The 16,706-nt window shown below is 44.8% G+C and overlaps 1 protein-coding gene across 1 annotated transcript in view; it reads right to left on the bottom strand.

Moving 5' to 3' along the window:
* Nucleotides 1-16,706, bottom strand: part of LOC146817360 (CD109 antigen-like) — a 1,044,213-nt gene that overhangs the window by 371,075 nt on the left and 656,432 nt on the right. The window contains exons 17-18 of the mRNA XM_085610952.1: nucleotides 5,080-5,134; nucleotides 4,881-4,965 (exon numbers count right to left, since the gene is read on the bottom strand). Coding sequence (XP_085467078.1) covers nucleotides 4,881-4,965; nucleotides 5,080-5,134 — 140 coding nt within the window. The remainder of the gene's footprint in view (nucleotides 1-4,880; nucleotides 4,966-5,079; nucleotides 5,135-16,706) is intronic.

Raw genomic sequence — 16,706 nt, 5'->3', positions numbered from 1 at the left:
AAATTGTTCAACGTCCAGCGGACCACAACAAAGCTGTGACCTTTGCGGCCAAGATTTGACAACTTGTCCAACTCAGAACTTTTTCAATCAGGGTTTGAAGTTACCATGAGACAAATGTGAAAATGCATCCAACCTTGTGAATCCCTCAGTCAGAATCCTTTTCAGAGGGATAAGGGGCATGCAGGGGTTACTGGGTCATACCGTGGAAGTGAAGGCCTTTTACTCCTTATGTCCTGGGGCGTGACCTATTATGGATCCTGAGCAACGGGGACAAGTACCCCTTCGGCACTTGACTGTCAGTGGTAGCTATGGTGGAGCAGTACAAGGCTTACTTGGGGAGGGGTGAGGTGGTGAGAGTGTAAATATAGGTTAATGAGCCCAACTCATAACTCAATGTGAGCACAACAGTGTCAATAAATCAATGTCCATTACAATACTTATTTTTATAATAAAAAGAAGTAGTATATGTTCGACTCTACTCATTCAAAGCCATGTTACAACCTATATAAACAATTACACGTTTCCCCTTGAGATCAGGGCTCTAGTGTTTCACAGGAAAATCCATGTCCCACCCACTCTTCGCAATGTGGTAGGGGTTATTCTCCATTCACTTGTGACTTCGTCCAAGGAATGCTCACTAGTAGACCTTAACTCAAGAATCCCCTCCAACTCTTAGCAAAGTAGTAAAAAATGCCTTGCTGCCACAGCGCCCTTGGCAGTGGCTCCTTCAGGGCCCAATAGGCCCGTAGCCAGTCTTACCCACTCCATCAGGAGGAAACTTGCAGTGTCTCAGCAGGTGTCCCTTCCGCGGGCACTCAAAATGCTCCGGTTTTGTTCAAAGAGTTGGCTGCATGCGGGAGGCAGGGCACCACCCTGCACACGGCCTCTCTTCTAAGCTTATGCAGCTGACTCCAACAGTGATCGGTGGTGCTTTGGTGCTCCTCCTACATTACAAGTCTTGCGCTCCCCAAAGGCGGGGGGACCGGAATCCGATGCTCCCAGCTGGGGTCCTTCTGATGTGGTAATGCACACACACCATCCTCCTCAGTTCACGGAGGATACTCAAGCATTATCCTCGATGCTTGGTGGTGACCTATGGGTCCCGCTGTTCGCAGTTCCTCACCGCAACCTTGGTATTGGCAGCGCCTCCTGCATACAGGGCTGCAGTATCACTACAGGCCTAGGTGCTGGCCCTTAGCACTTGGTAGTCCATACCACAACAGCACCTCCTGGCATATGTGGTTGTCACTAAGCTTCACATAGGCTTTTGCCCTTATAATCCTGCAAAAACGTTCATGCGGCTCCTCCTTGCATATGGTGGTCGCTACAACCAGTACTGCACAAGCTTCATGCGCACTGCACAAGCTTCACGCCCGCTGCACATCAGTCTTCGAGGGCTAACTTCATGGCATTCCTCTCCTCGTATGTGGGATCTCACCAACTGGAATCTACATATGGGCAACTACCCAATCGGTGCAGCAGCCGTCTCCTCACACCTTGCACCAGGAGGTCACTCAGTTGGGCTCCCAACTAGATCTTGCTCCCTCAAGCACTCTACTCTTACTCACAATATACACCGGTCTTGGCAAGCAGGCAGGCGCAGGTGCTCCAGGCTCCAGAGTAGGTGGTCTTGGTTTCCCTGGGTGATGCCCCCTCACCCAGCAGGAAGACTAGCAGGCCTTGGCCCCCAGTCTTGGTCACAGGCAGAAGTCTTCCAGAGCTTCCCATGCTCATACAGCCCATCTGGCTGCTTAGTGGTTGACAAATTTCTGGAGTCTAAACCTCCCCTTTCTTCTTATAGTCCATTTCCGGACACCAAATGTTTAGTTTCTGGGTCTTTCATGTTTTATGTAAGGGATCTGCTTCTTTTGATGTATGGCCTTCTCCTCTCCCTCTTCCTCTTGAAAGGCTGTCTGTCACATAAGGAGAAACTCCAACGCTGATAGTTCCACTACACAGGCCATGGGAGTGGCTAAGTCTCACACCTGGATGTTTGCCAAAGGGATAGGTGTATCAAAAGGTTACTCCTTGGAGCGCAGCCCTACTGTTTATGATTCCCTTATCAGCTTCATCTTCTTTCTGAGATGTGACCAGGCCCTTTCCTTGTGATCTATCACTGAATTAAAGAGAAACCTCTGAAGTGTATAGGTGGAGTCCCTCTCCCCCTTCTCCAGTCTGTCACACCTAGCTCACAGGAATGCAGCAATGCACAAATATGTCTTTGGGGATTCCTCTACTTTACATGTCTTCACCAAGCAGGCCTGGGTTCCCCAAAATGGAACCTAGTGTCCTCCATGTAACATACCATTACAAGCACACTTGCACTCAGTGTATGCATACAGCCCAAACACTAACCAGTACTGTTACATCTATGCATGGTGCAACCCTAGGCACACATACCTTCAGCACACACATTCACTCTGCACGTACTACTCAGTACTGTAGCCTTTCTGTACTGTGCAATTGTGTGCCACTTGCAAGCACACACATTCACCATGCGCCTGCACAGTACTTCACCTTTGTATTGTACTTCTCGTAAGTAAACATCCATCCAGAACATGCATTCACTGCGCATGCAAACCACAGCTCTACATCTCTCATGTAATGTATTCCTCACAGGTATACACACACCTAGTACATTCATTCACCAATCGTGTACTGCACAGCACTGCTCTACCCCTGTATTTTACCCTTGTCAGGTACACATACATCCAGTACAGAGTGACTACATCTGCACTGTACAGCACTTTACATCTAACTGATGTACGCCAAGGGTGAGTTAAGCATTCAGCAGCAGAACTTTAAAAAGGTGAGTGAGCTGGTAGTCCTCACTCACATGAGACAGATGGAACCTGTTCACTCCTACTGATGACTGCACGATATGATGCCACCACCGTGCTGCTTCATTTCTTGTGAAGGCAGTAAGTAGCCTTACACCACTATGAGGGTAGCGATGTGGGCGCCGCTCCCGGTCCAACAAGACCGCAATCTGTGAGGCATGCATGATCCGTGTTTGCCTTTAACAACAAAAATCAGCATTAAGGATCCAGACAAGAGTACCATTGAGCACTCAGGGCAGGGATGAACATCTATTACCATTCAGAGGACTTTCCGTCCCAACACCCTCAAAGGCTAGAGCATCCTGCCTTACCTCGTTGGAGGATTTTGAAACCAAAAGAGTTCCCAGTTACCATGGCAAAATTCCTGACTGAGATGAACTGCTAATGATTTCCCGACCTACACTCCTCTGTGTTCAATCTTTAACTTCACCTAGTTTCTGGTCTACCACACATGCAGTTTCTTGGCGCGTTTGAGCGTAAAACTTCATATTTCCAGTTCCTTTAACCTGTTTTTGACTATTAAATGTGTAATTCTATTATTGTTTTCTCAGTTTCACTAAAATAATTTAGGAATGTAACTTTTTGGTTTTCCGATACTCAGTATTTTGGTGTTGCTTCAGTATTGACCATACACGTCTCTGTGGAAAAGCCTGATGCTTTATATCTCATCTAACAATGATTAAGCCCAGGTTTCCTCACTGAAACTATCTTTTGCCCTGGCACAATATTGTTTTATTAAGTTCTTGGGGACCCTCCTCCCAAATTAATAATCCTGAATACAACAAAGTCTGCAATCTATCAGAAAAAACTTGCGTCTAATTTCTTTATTAGCTTAACTTTGACATCACTACTCATATGCGTTGAGAAATTACATCACATACAGCCTCATGCATCAACCCAAAATCCAGTCGGTAAAATACCGATTCGCTAATAGCTCCCGGTATTAAGTTAAAAATACCCAATCCCAATGCATCAACCCAAAAGCAGAAATCGCTATTTAAGGAATCCTTAAATAGCGATTCTTTAAATAGGGATTCCTTAAATACCGATTCCTTAAATAGGGATTCCTTAAATACCGATTCCTTAAATAGCGATTGCATTTAAGGAATCCCAAAGTGAGATTCCTTAAATGCAATGCATCAAAGTTAAAATATTAGCGATTTCGCTAATAGGGGGAGCAAATTACCATGAAGATGAACTGCATGGTAATTTGCAAAAACTGTGAAAAATGCACTTTTGTGCATTTTTCAAAGTTTCATGTTGCGCACACACATGCCCTTAGAGCATGTGTGTGTGCAACATATGTGCACATATCATTTTCAGGGGTGCTATAGGGTGTCATTTTGACACCCTTGCACCCTTGAAATTGCATGAGCAATTAGCGAGAACCTACTGGTACTCGCTATTTGCTCATGCAATCTCCGATTCATTCCTATGGGCCTGGAGGCCCATAGAAATGATTAGGACGGCATTCCTTAATTGCTACTCGCTATTTGCTAGTAGCAATTAAGGAAAGTTAAGGAATCGCTATTTGAATAGCGATTCCTACATGCATAGCCTTTTGCTATTCCTTATTAGCGAATCCTTATTTTTCGCTAATAAGGAATCGCAAATGCTAATGTTGATGCATATGCCCCTATGTCACTGTAAAAACAGACGAGCTCTGTTGTCACAAGGCCTCATGGCAGAGTCAGCAGACTGTGAGAAAAGCCAGTTTTGAAAGAGTATTGCAACAATATGTGCACTACGTTTTGGTGTGGTTGTTCCACAGTACCGTTTTCAGATATATTCTAGACATCTGCATCCCGATGATCGCTTATTGTAGATATGAACGGAGTATGGTAATTTATTACAAGGAATAAAATACCGCTACCCCTTTAAAAAGGAATAACTCCTATCACCTTTGGGTTTCCTGAGATTATAATGTAGCTTTTCCTGCAGGATAATTGCAATGTTTTTTTCACGAAATCGACAAGAGACTTGCATAAGCTGTATGTATGTATAGTATGTATGTATATACATATTGGCTATTAATACTACCTTAAATTATACTCTTGCCACATCCATGTATCTGGAAAACGAATTTCAAATTTGGGCGGTTGCATGGGCATTCCCATCCAGCTATCTGAAACAAAAATAACTGTTAACAACCTTACAATGTTAAATTAAAATTAATGAAGATTAATCGAAAAAGAAAGTAGTATTGGTTTGTTTATCAGCATCATGGAGTGTAACCTACCGTACACTTGTGACATAAACGACCGGTCGTATGCATCTGATAGAACGAATACTTCCTATAAATGAAAAAAAGAAGGTTTCCATTGGAAAAGCAACACACGTTTTTAAGCATTTTTTAAGTTTTAGTCATCACTTACACCTTAAACGTGCAAAAATCACTTAACCAGCTGTCGATACATATTATTTGAACAAAAGCAACCTTTTAAATATATTACTTGCAGTAGCCATCTACCTGGACACCAGATCCTCAAGCTGTTTCATTTGGTCAAGTCACCCCTCTAGATCTGGGGTGTCCAGCATTGATCTAGGAAGGGTAATGAATGCCAGATTTTCAAGATAATCCTATGCTCAAATTCTGCTGTGGGACCAGATCTTCTGGCATTATGTAGGGCACAATTTAGCTGGATCAACAGGTACTCATCCAAAACAGAATGATCTCTAATCACACACACGTTTTTTAGGTGGCCATAGATAGATAGATAGATGTATTGATGGGTGGATGGATGAATGGATGGATGGATAGCCTGTGTTTCACTGGCTCAAGCCATGTATGTCAAGGAAGTGCTCCAACCAGGTTTGTAAAAATATTATAGACTGTATCTCGCACAGGAGAGTGTAGACATCGAGGCAGTCAGAGGGTTAAATATTGTAGTGGTGGACAAACAGTTTTTAACCTATCTTTCAAGAATTATATAATTTTAGTCGAGATCTAACCATCGGGTATCATTTAGTTTTGCCCCTGGAGTTCATGATTGTGTCAAATCTGACAAAGAAGATGTTTATCATTTATCTCACACTTCCTGAGTTTTCTTGGTTTGTATTCTGCCAAAAACACACAATTGATGTATGCAATTATCTTGACAAGTTGTGATTTCCAAGGTCTAGCTTAAGAGAGCAGCTGTTTTTAGACTTTATGTGATCAACAAAAAACGAGCTTTAAGGTGCACCACTGAGAAAGGGTCTTCTCTCCGTCTTTATATTAATTAGTCTTTATGTTAATTAATTGACTGCAGCAACTGGTTGGGCAGACGTTATGTGCTTCCACTGAAAATGAGTGCTTGTATGGCATTTTTTGCCTTGTGGGAAAATTAATGGTCACACAGCGAGACCGAGTTAGTTATGGTGATCAAGGCCATAGGCCAGATCTATTTATTATGAAAAGATATGACAAAGGCAGAAGGCTTGATGTGTCTCTTGCAAAAATCATATAATAAAGCCAATAGCTAAGGATAAATTGCTATTATACCGTGGAAAAATATTTTCGTGTATGGAATCGCACAGATTACTGTACTAGGCAAGAGTTGTGGAGCTGGTTACCCCTTTCTGACAAGCCATGGGGGTAGACAATTGCACAGTGATAATACTCACTACACACTCTTACAGTGGCGTACTGGACCAATTGGGGCTGGGGGTGTAAAAAAAAAAGAAGAAAAACGTACTTGATTGCTGCGTCTCTCCTCCATTGTTCCTCCGTCGTCTCTACCAGCCAGAACAGGAAGCAGGAAGCACCAGGCTCTCCATGGCTAATCACAACACAGAAATGCAGCGTTGTGATTGGTCTGAGCGCCATGGTTTGGCGCTTAGACAGGCTGTGGGAGCCTGGGCATGCTCTCCACCCAGGCTGTAATGCAGCCTGGGTGGGGAACATGCAAAGTGAGCATAAACGTTTGGCCGGTCTGAGACGGCCGGACAAGCATTCATGCACACTTGGAGTGTGCAAAACACTCCTCCCCACTGCTTATGTGTGAGCAGCCTAGCCCAGCTCCACATGTAAAGCTGTCGCAGCAGGAACAGATAAAATGATAATAACATTGAGTTATTATAATTTTATGTTTCCTTTATTTCACTGCTGCAAAGCAGTGGGGTGACGCTCTCAGCAAAGGAGCCGCCACTGTACTCTTAGGAGGGGTTGTGTGTTATTTTTCCAACTGTAACTGTGCACATATTTTTAATATTGTGATTGTAAGCCTGGTGTTTGCCTTATGGGGAAGTTTACAATTAATACAGTAGGCATGAGTTGGTAATAGTAACAAGTCAATGATAAAAGCTACAGGCTTTTGACTGGTGTAATGTAATGGTTTTTACATAGGGGAGTGGTATGTCATGCCATAGGCCTAATCTGTTTGTTGTGAAAAGGGGTAACAAAGGCAGTAGGTCTGACTTATTTATTTTAAAAGCCTATTTTTAAGTAAAATAAGTTTGGATTGTTTACTGCGTTACGTGCCTTTATATAGGTATTGTGTTATTTATATTTTGCTAGATTACTACAGGTAGGCAATTGATTTGGTGTTGCTGACCCCCTCTGACAAACTGTGAATGTAGAGGCTTCAAATCATCTTTATTCGGTTTTGCATAAATCCATAAAAAGCAATATAGTATAGTCATATTCAAAATAAAACTAAATTATGACAATCTTATATATCCTAGCTGCACTAACAGTCAATATAAAAATGGGAGATATCGCTAAATCAGCCCTCCATTGATTTCCTGCATCTTACTGCCGCCTTACGAACATACTCTAAACACACAGGTCCCGATTCACAGAACTAACTTAAGACAAAATCCTAAACTTACTACCATTTTGGTATTCACAGAAGGCACTTACTCATTTTGGTGTTCACAGAAGGCACTTACTCATTTCGGTATTCACAGAAGTTAGGAGTCCTAACTTTAGGACTCCTAAATGCCTTCTGTGAATACCGAAAGTCTTAAAGTTAGGATTTTTCTCAGTTTAGTAGTAGTATAGTTAGGACTCCTAACTTTAGGACTCCTAAATGCCTTCTGTGAGTACCGAAAGTCTTAAAATTAGAATTTTTCTCAATTTAGTAGTAGTAAAGTTAGGACTCCTAACTTTAGGACTCCTAAATGCCTTCTGTGAATACCGAAAGCCTTAAAATTAGGATTTTTCTCAATTTAGTAGTAGTATAGTTAGGACTCCTAACTTTAGGACTCCTAAATGCCTTCTGTGAATACCGAAAGTCTTGAAATTAGGATTTTTCTCAGTTTAGTAGTAGTAAAGTTAGGAGTCCTAACTTTAGGACTCCTAAACTGAGAAAAATCCTAATTTTAAGACTTTCGGTATTAACAGAAGGCATTTAGGAGTCCTAAAATTAGGACTACTAACTTCTGTGAATACCGAAATGAGTAAGTGTCTTCTGTGAATACCAAAATGAGTAAGTGCCTTCTGTGAATACGAAAATGGTAGTAAGTTTAGGATTTTGTCTTAAGTTAGTTCTGTGAATCGGGCCCACACATTTCAGCTGCCTAAAGCTGAAGGTAAACTAACATGTCTTTGCACTTATGGAAATCAAGACACTTTAAGGGGCTGATTCACAGAACTAATCTGAGACAAAATCCTAAACTACTACTTTTGGTATTCACAGAAGGCATTTAGTAGTAGTAAAGTTAGGATTTTGTATTAAGTTTGACTTAAGACAGACTTAAGACAGACTTAAAACAAACTTAAGACAAACTTAGGACAGACTTAGGACAGACTTAAGACAGACTTAAGACAGACTTAAGACAGACTTAGGACAGACTTAAGACAGACTTAAGACAAAATCCTAATTTTACTACTACTAAATGCCTTCTGTGAATACCAAATGTAGTAAGTTTAGGATTTTGTCTCAGATTACTTATGTGAATCGGGCCCTTTAAGATTGACCAGATAAAATGCAAAAAAAAACCTCTTTAAAATGTGCAAAAAAACATAAAATGCAGCAGAATTTGAGCAATGACCTGTCACTAGGCTAGGCCAAAGCATGTGCTCCCGGTACAAAATAGCCTTCCCAGTAGCTAAAGAGTAACCATACAATACCAGCCCTAAACTGGAACAAGAGCGATCACTCCCACTGCTAGAGGGGTAAAAATAGATAAATTGCCGGTACCTCAGGTATGTTAATCACAGTGTACTCCCTGACAGCACTTTTATTTGACTCAAAGCACAGTCATTTCGAATAACAAAAATCATAAAATCTGGCTTCAACCACCTTCGTGTCAGAGTTGGATAAAGTGCTTTGTGCACAGAACATATCGGACAGACCAAGATCACAAAATAACTCAGAAACATATCTCAGCCAGGATACAGAACGGCCCCTATCTAGTTTGTGACAATCTAGTATGAGATCCCTACATAGGCTGGCCTCAACATTGGTCAATACATGGTCCCAGAGTAAAAGTGGGGCCAGTTTGATTTTGTCTGAGTTAAAGATTAGCTTTAGCTCCGAGTGAATAATAAAATGAGAGCTGGTGGGGGAAGATGGAGCAATTGACTGCAAATACGGTCTCCTCTAGCTGTAAAGAGAAGGGATTTGAATGACCCCAAACCCATGCTCCATATGTGGCTGCTAGGACACACTGTGCATTATATATTTTGTGATAAGGTGTGTTAGAACTGGGGGTCTCTAGTTGGCTGAGGTAGGTACCTTAGTCCAAATAGGGACCCTTGCTTCTAGTCAGGGTAAGGAGGGACACACTCTTAGATAACCCCTGCTCACCCCCTGGTAGCCTGGCACAAGCAGCCAGGCTTATCTCCAAGGCAATGTGTAAAGTATTTGCAACCACACTCCGAGTGACACAGTGATAACACCACAAATGGACACCACACGGGTTTCATAAAAATAGCGGTATCTTTACAAAAAGGAATATGATGAGACCAAACGATAAAAATCCAACATATGCGTATTTGTAATATTTCGCTTTGCTGGTTATTAGGCCAGCAATCACTTGTTGGTTCTTGTGGTATTAATGAGCAATTCACAATCTCTAATGCAGTTCTAATACAATGCTAGGCAGTTGGTAATATAAGAATAATGCGGTTCGTAATGCAAGAATCAGGAGGTACGTAATGCAAAAATAATGCGGTTCGTAATACAAGAATCAGGCAGTTCGTAATGCAAGAATTATGCGGTTCGTAATGCAAGAATCAGGCAGTTCATAATGTAAGAAAAATGCGGTTCGTAATGCAAAAATAAGGCAGTTGGTAATGCCAGGATAATGCGGTTTGTATTGCAAGAATCAGGCAGTTCGTATTGCAAGAATAATGCGGTTAGCCAATCTACGCGGTCAACTCGGGCACCACTAGGCCCCAACAGCAGAGACAATGGTCGCAAGCTTAAAGGGGCAGCCCCGGTACTGCTGGACAGGTACGGGCCACTCGGGGACTCAGTGCGTCTAATGCGGTGCAGCGGGAGAGAGATTGGAGTACTCCTGTACTCCTCCTGCACTCCTCCCCAGGCCACACACGCTTGCGGCTCCCAACTGCAGTCCAAGCCTTACCTGGGGGGTGCGCTGCCTCGCTCTCTCTTTCTCTGCTCGTCGGACATCCTGCTGGGCGATCACGTTGCAGCTCTGTTGCTAGGCGGCGCTGTAGCCGGACGGGTTACAGCGCTGCCTTCTCCTTCGTTGACGATCTTGGGCAGATTCCTTTAGCTGAACAATGATCACGATCCCTTTCACCTTGTAGCTTCCTTAGCTTCAAGAAATCCTTTAGCACCTTGCGGCTCAGGCCGGCGGCGGCGATCTTTCCTCACATACTCAGTTACGATGACGGCTCGGGCCACAAACAGCAATGCAGCAGCGTGGATGATGATTCATGCTGCGGGGGCAATACGGTTATGGGGCGCCTCGTAAACAGCACCACAGATCACATGGCAGTCTCAGGCGTGAAAAAAGCACACGCACACAGCGTCGCTGAGACACACTTGGAAATTTTTATGTTCCTGAGTTTCCACAACAGGGGACCAGCTCTCCTCTGGCCCTTGGAGACAAGTTACTTCAGGACACAGAACACAGCAAAGTCCTCTCAAGCAGGGGGACACAGCACACCGCAAAGTCCCTTGTCCTCTCCTCAGTCAAATCATCAAACTGCAGGCCAGCCCCAGAACCCACAGCAAGGGCAGTCCTTCTCTTCAGTCTCTTCAGCTGTTCTTCTTTGGCAGAGGTTCCTCTTTGTGTTCAGGGGGCTCTGACCCCGGCCCAATCCAGACCTGGGTGTCTTCCTGCCAGTGCACACCCTCTTCCTTTGATAGTCAGGCTCTGGGGCCCAGACGCTCAGCAGGAGGTGGAGCCATTCTCTGAGGGCAGCTATACAGTCCTCTTAACATTCAGGGGGCTACTCCTCCACCCACATCAAATGCAGGCCAGCCTGTTGCTGTATCACTTACTCCTCCCTGGGGTCAGGACACTTCCCAGACCCTGTCACATCCAAACCCAGACAGGCAAAATACAACCAGGCAGAGGCACACAGGAGGGTTTAAGACAAGACACCAGCCACTTCTAAAAGCGTGGTTTCTAAACACACAATTAAAAAAACATCTTCACAAAAATATGTTTATTTAATTCTGAATTCAGGCACACTAAACTCCATCTCTCCATCTTATGCCTATGGGAAGATATGCTGGAAATATGGGACTCAGCATTCCCCATTCTGTCCTATGGGCAAGATGGCCCTGCAACAGTGAAAAACAAATTTGGCAGTATTTCACTGTAAGGACATGGTACACACCTCAGTACATGTCCTACCTTTCACATACACTGCACCCTGCCCACGGGGGTAACTTGGGCCTACTATAGGGGTGTCTGATGTGCATAAAAAGGGAAGATAAGGCCTGGCAAGTGGGTGCACTTGTCAGGACAACAAGGCAGTTAACAAACTGCACGCAGGCACTGCAGTGGCAGGCCTGAGATCTCTTCTTAGGGCTACTTGTGTGGGTGGCACAATTAGTGCTGCAGGCCCACTAGTAGCATTTGCATTGCCAGCCCTGGCCCACATAGTGCACAAAACTAGGGATTTTACTAGTAAGGCAAACATACCAATTATGGACAACCAATTATCATAACACTTTATACAGGGAGCACTTGCACGTTGACGCTGATAAGCAGTGGCAAAGTGCCCAAAACATTTAAGTCTGCAACATAATGTCAGAAAAAGGTCTAGGAGGAAGGCAAAAAGTTTAAGGAACTTTAGCCAAAAACGGCCAAGTCCAACACAACCTCCTCCCAGCCTAAAGCCAGGGATAAGTAAAGTATTTGCAACCACACTCCCAGTAACACAGTGATAACACCACTAATGGACACCACACAGGTTTCATAAACACAGCGGTATCTTTATAAAAAGGAATTCGATGAGCAGAAACGATAGAAACCCAACATATGCGCATTCGTAATATTTCGCTTTGACGGTTATTAGGCCAGCAATCACTTGTAGGTTCTAGCGGTATTAATGAGCAATTCACGATCTCTAATGCAGTCCTAATACAATGCTATGCAGTTCGTAATACAAGAATAATGCGGTTCGTAATGCAAGAATCAGGCAGTTCGTAATACAAGAATAATGCGGTTCTTAATGCAAGAATCAGACAGTTCGTAATGTAAGAATAATGAGGTTTGTACTTCAAGAATCAGGCAGTTCGTAATGCAAGAATAATGCGGTTCATAATTCAAGAATCAGGCAGTTCATAATGCAAGAATAATGTGGTTCGTAATGCAAGAATCAGGCAGTTCGTAATGCAAGAATAATGCGGTTAGCCAATCTGCACGGGTAACTCGGGCCCCACTAGGCCCCCAACAGCAGAGACAACGGTCGCAAGCTTAAAGAGGCGGCCCCGGTACTGCTGGGCAGGTATGGGCTGCTCGGGGACTCAGAACGTCTAACGCGGTGCAGCGGAAGAGAGATCGGAGCACTCCTGTACTCCTCCTGCACACCTCCCCGGGCTACACACGCTTGCGGCTCCCGACCGGAGTCCAAGCCTTACCTGGGGGGTGTGCTGCCTCGCTCTCTCGCTCCGCTCTTCGGACGTCCTGCTTGGCGATCCCGATCACATTGCAGCTCTGTTGCTAGGCGACGCTGTAGCCAGACGGGATACGGCGCTGCCTTCTCCTTCGTTGACGATCTTGGGCAGATTCCTTTCGATGAACAACGATCACAATCCCTTTCACCTTGTAGCTTCCTTAGCTTAAAAAAATCCTTTAGCACGTTGCGGCTTGGGCCAGCGGTGGCGATCTTTCCTCACGGCCTCAGTTATGATGACGGCTCGGGCCACAAACAGCAATGCAGCAGCGTGGACAATGTTTCACGCTGTGGGGGCAATGTAGTCACGGGGCACCTCGTAAACAGCACCACGGACCACACGGCAGTCTCAGGCATGCAAAAAGCACACACACACAGCGTCTGAGAGACATGCTTGGAAACTTTTATGTTTCTGAGTTTCCACAACAGGGGACCAGCTCTCCACGGGCCCTTGGAGACAAGTTACTTCAGGACACAGCACACAGTAAAGTCCTCTCAAGCAGGGGGACACAGCACACTGCAAAGTCCCTTGCCCTCTCTTCAGTCAAATCAGGCCAGCCCCAGAACTCACAGCAAGGGCAGTCCTTCTCTTCAGTCTCTTAAGCTGTTCTTCTTTGGCAGAGGTTCCTCTTGATCACAAAGTAGTTTCAATCCTTTTTCAGTATGGATTTCAGTCTAGAGTTCAGGGGTTTCAGCTCTTACATTTATACCCCTAAATGCCTTTGAAGTCGTTGGGTTCAGGGGGCTCTGACCCCGGTCTAATCCAGACCTGGGTGTCTTCCTGCCAGTGCACACCCTCTTCCTTTGATAGTCAGGCTCTGGGGCCCAGATGCTCAACAGGAGGTGGAGCCATCCTCTGGGGGCAGCACCACAGCCCTCTTCACATCCAGGGGGCTACTCCTCCCCCCACATCAAACGCAGGTCAGCCTGTTGCTGTCTCACCTACTCCTCCCTGGGGTCAGGACACTTCCCAGACCCTGTCACATCCAAACCCAGGCAGGCAACACACAACCAGGCAGAGGCACACAGGAGGGTTTAAGACAAGACACCAGCTACTTCTAAAAGCGTGGTTTCTAAACACACAATTAAAAAAACATCTTCACAAAAATATGTTTATTTAATTCTGAATTCAGGCACACTAAAATCCATCTCTCCATCTTATGCCTATGGGAAGATATGCTGGAAACATGGGACACAGCATTCCCCATTCAGTCCTATGGGCAAGATGGCCTTGCAACAGTGAAAAACAAATTTGGCAGTATTTCACTGTAAGGACATGGTACACACCTCAGTACATGTCCTACCTTTCACATACACTGCACCCTGCCCACGGGGGTACCTTGGGCCTACTATAGGGGTGTCTGATGTGCATAAAAAGGGAAGATAAGGCCTGGCAAGTGGGTGCACTTGCCAGGACAACAAGGCAGTTAACAAACTGCATGCAGGCACTGCAGTGGCACGCCTGAGATCTCTTCTTAGGGCTACTTGTGTGGGTGGCACAATTAGTGCTGCAGGCCCACTAGTAGCATTTGCATTGCCAGCCCTGGCCCACATAGTGCACAAAACTAGGGACTTTACTAGTAAGGCAAACATACCAATTATGGACAACCAATTACCATAACACTTTATACAGGGAGCACTTGCACTTTGACACTGATCAGCAGAGGTAAAGTGTCCAAAGCATCTAAGTCGGCAACATAATGTCAGAAAAAGGTCTAGGAGGAAGGCAAAAACTTTAAGGAACTTTAGCCATAAAGGGCCAAGTCCAACAAGGTGCAATCGCTCCCTTTTCCGTCACCATAGGAAGATTAAGCAAGCATTGGCATAGCCAATAGGTCTCGCCTTTGAGACCTTATAAGTATTTTGCCATGCAGCATGCCTGTATATGAATTAAGGACCTCCAGAAAATCACTTTAGATGTAGATAAAAAGGGAAAAACAAAAGAAAAGCAAGTGCTGTCTGGCATGTTGTAATTGGGATCACCAGCCTTTCGACATCGCCAGTAATGAAAGAAAACAGACGGCAGGCAGAGAGAGTGCCAAACATGCAGCAGAGATCAAACACAAGCTAAAAAGTAAACGCAGATAATAAATCAAAAATTATGGAGCAGAGATTGGAACACGAGCAGGAAACTTAAATAAACATGTGTATTGAGAATCCCACTGCTGCATTTGTGCTTTGAGGGGAAAACTCCTAACATGAAGTGGAAGGGGGACAGCCAAACATAAAAAGAAGCAGTGACGCCAGCAGGGTAGTATGTGTAGTTTAGAAGAGCTGTGGTTGCTTCCTGGCGTGGATTCTGTGATCCCCGTAAATGCTATATTTCGCCATATATCTGCTTTGTTTCAGAAACCATGATTGTGAATGCCTTCTGCCTCTTCATGGAAAACATGCACTTGATAGCTGGCCGCAGTGCTCATGACTGAATTCGGAATCGGCTTACTTGGCAATGGAGTAGCCCTCTGGATCTTCTGTTTCCACATGAATTCATGGAAACCCAGAACCATTTATCTCTTCAATTTGTCACTTGCAGACTTCCTGCTCAAAAAGAAATCAGTGCCACAAACTAAAAAGAAATCAGTGCCATTCCTCTAAAAAATGTTCATTGCTTTTATTGCGGTGGTGTTCTAAAAGGGGTGTGTCCCTGTCCTAGGAATGGAGGGCTGTCCGAGTTAAGGTAACAGGTGTTCCTATTTTCAGAGACATCTTTACGTTTCTTGGGTAACTGTCCCTGCTACTTGAGTGCTATCCCTATAATGATGTTCTGCTCTGTCCATACTTGGGTCCTGCTGTCTGTCCCCAAGTGATCTCTGCCCCCTCACCTCGCCCAGAGGCCACCAGAATGTCCTTTAGCTCTTCGTCAGATACAGACCCGCTGTAGTTCCTGCTACATCAGTGACCAGGCTGGGGGCGGAGGGGTAACAAACAAACAGTGTGGGCAAAGGAAGGGCGGGGGGGCTACAGCTTTGTGCTGCATAGACATAGACGAGGGACCGTGGCGCACGCCATCTTGGGAGGTCAAGAGCTAACTGGGGACGCAGGGTTGTTCTAAGCAGCAGAGAGATAGTAATACGTATTACCTTGCACAACTGCCCGGGTGCGGTTATTCCCCTTTCTTCAGTCCAAGGATTTCCCGGTTTCTGCTTCCTGCTAGTAGTTTACCAAACTGTAAATCGCCATTTCCAAGATGGCAACCTGCCTCATTGAAACGACGAGACGCACGCGAGTCTGTCTTCTATCACAATGCTTATGAAGTGAGTTTTACTGTATGACTCTATGTAAGCCCTACCAGCAGCATTTTCTACCATGCGTTTACCGCGTCTCTTGTGCCCATAACAGTCTTAAAGTCGCTGCCTCCTAATGTATTGGGTAGTTTTGAAGAATGGACTGCCGTCATGTATACAACACAGATGTATTTCAGGTCAGTCATGTTTATGTCCTTTGAGTTCATATTCCGCTTTCTTCCCAGCACGGGGTCCACCATCCCTATCAGCATCTTTAAAGGTTGAAACAAATGCAATACCTTTCAAGTGACTTTCTTGGTGTTTGTTTTCTCGAATTTCACGCGCATGCTTCAACAGCGTGGTTGGGGGAAGGGAAACACTGTGTTTGTGCTCAGAGCGGGAAATAAACAAGGAGGCACTGCAGCTGCTGCCCTGCGCGCCGCTGCTTGCTCCCGCAAGCAAAACGCTGTGGGAGTGAACCTTTGCAAAAGAGGTGGGACATGCACCTGCCTTCAGCCATTTGCAGGCTGCAGTGACAAAATGACACAGGCAAAAACCAACCAAATTATTGGGGGGAGTCAGACCCAAATAGAGTAATTTCCAGTGCTTACGAGA

Source organism: Triturus cristatus, chromosome 6 (genome assembly GCF_964204655.1).
Source record: "Triturus cristatus chromosome 6, aTriCri1.1, whole genome shotgun sequence".
Lineage (NCBI taxonomy): Eukaryota > Metazoa > Chordata > Amphibia > Caudata > Salamandridae > Triturus > Triturus cristatus.
The sequence above is the reverse complement of the archived record's forward strand: the minus strand, read 5'-3'. Positions and strand labels throughout refer to the sequence as shown.